General features: G+C 28.6%; 1 protein-coding gene across 1 annotated transcript in view; it reads left to right on the top strand.

The window, feature by feature from the left end:
* The first annotated feature begins 115 nt into the window (after positions 1 to 115).
* The window catches only part of LOC140432312 (prosaposin-like), an 88,154-nt gene continuing 86,343 nt past the window's right edge, over positions 116 to 1,926 (top strand). The window contains exon 1 of the mRNA XM_072520147.1: positions 116 to 341. Coding sequence (XP_072376248.1) covers positions 299 to 341 — 43 coding nt within the window. The 5' untranslated portion in view covers positions 116 to 298. The remainder of the gene's footprint in view (positions 342 to 1,926) is intronic.

The following is a 1,926-nucleotide window of genomic DNA, read 5'->3' as shown; positions in this document are numbered from 1 at the left end:
CGAATCGTCTTCTTATTTTTGGTGGTCATGTACCGTTGGGTGACTGTAGAACATGACTGTAACAATGACATTTGACACACAGCTGTTTTGTTTATTTCCATTGAACAAATAAAAAAAGACAGTGAGTGCTGTGAGTCTTGTTCTGGAAGAAATAGACGAAAGAATCATACGATATACGATTAGTTCAAAGTAATTACGATAGAACAAAGCACCTAAATTTATATTTCACTTCACTGACAACGCAAAAAGTTTATTATAAGTTTGAAATATATAGTGATTTTGTTGATAGCGGCATTGTATGGTTAAAATGAAGATTTTAATAATTGTAGCGGTGTTTGCGGGTAAGATTTTTTGCATTGTATTTTTGTTTGTAATTTATTTTTATACTAATGATGAATTTTAATTTGGAATAATTTGAGACAAGCTTTGTTGCTTTAAAATGCAAAACAACTAATGTCTCTGTAACAGCTATGGTTATAAAGTACATTTAACAATTATAGTTACTTTAATATTTGAGAAATATTTTCTTTAATATGTGAGTCACCCCTATGTTAACCATTGTGCACCTCATGAAAAGATGGGGGATCCACATCCACATTATAGATGTTTCTGATTTATTGTTGATAGTTCATATATTATTCTATTATCCAGATAATTAAGGAGATATTTTTATAGTTTTCTCAGTTGTTTACAAAAATAATGTGACCTCTTGCCTTTGCCAAGATAAGTGTCTAATTTTGGTTGGTTTGTTATTGGCATTTACATAGAAAATGCGAGCTTTAGAGTTTCTTTGTTTATATAGTGTTTAAAAATTGGTATTAATATAAAGTCCAAATATATCAATAATTTGAGTATATGCTTTTATTTACAATTGCTGCAGTACTTAGGAAGTTGAGAAATGGAAGAATGTTTTTTTGTTACCAATCTTTTCATATTCTTTATGAAGTCCTAATAGCAGTAGAAAGAAGAAAAAACAAATAATTAGTTTTAATGTTAGATTTTTGTGACCATGGCATAATATTTTTCTCCCTTTTTTTGTTGTGTTTTTTTCCTACCATCTTTATATTAATTGTTCTTCTACATAATATTTCACTTTATATATCCTTGTGTTTCTTAGTTTTATTTTTCTTTTCCAATTTTTTTAATTCTTCAGTCTTTTGTTTTGTTTTTTAAGGGTACATAAACATAACTTTAAAATGAATTAAAATGCAAATAAATTATATTAAATAGCATTCAATTGGCTTTATTTGAAAGGTCAAATTAGACAGTCCAATTGGAGACCTTGAGACCAGAAGTGGACATGCCACCAAACAATATTTTGAAGAAAGCATCATTTTTAACTTATTTCTAACTCATGAAATCCAGTTTGTATATTTTTGTTTTTGAGTTTTTTAATAATTTTTGAAAAAATCTAGGGCTTATCCCCTTTTACTTATATAAAATAATTCGACTTTCATCTGACTTTGGAGTAAAAATGCCTTCTTTGTTTTGGTTAATCAGTCTTTCAATACGTTTTTTGAAATGCTGTGCATGACAAGAAACTCTTTTTTACAAATTTCAACTTTCACCATTTACTTTAACTCTATATATAACTGATACATTTCTAAATGAATGAACTCATTTTGTTTTCTTTGGGTAACTTCGCTTCTTTGGAATTCCTTTGGACCTTCATACTTGAGAATAGGTAAATATTTTATTATCATAATTACCCAGGTTCCAAAAGGCATTAAATGTATTAATTTCATTACTGCCAAAAGCTGTCTACACTGTTTTGTGCACCCACAAGGTATCTAATTTTGTTTGTTCTTTTTTCTTCCCTTTTGTATTTTCATAACCATAACCTACATTTCTTTTAGTCTTATGCTTAATTTTGTATTCCATTGGGTATTCTTGTGTACCCCTTCTTTTCTGGAGTTGACAAGGCAC

The sequence above is a fragment of the Diabrotica undecimpunctata genome, chromosome 1 (assembly GCF_040954645.1).
Source record: "Diabrotica undecimpunctata isolate CICGRU chromosome 1, icDiaUnde3, whole genome shotgun sequence".
Classification (NCBI taxonomy): Eukaryota; Metazoa; Arthropoda; class Insecta; order Coleoptera; family Chrysomelidae; genus Diabrotica; species Diabrotica undecimpunctata.
This window is presented reverse-complemented; position numbering and strand designations above follow the sequence as displayed.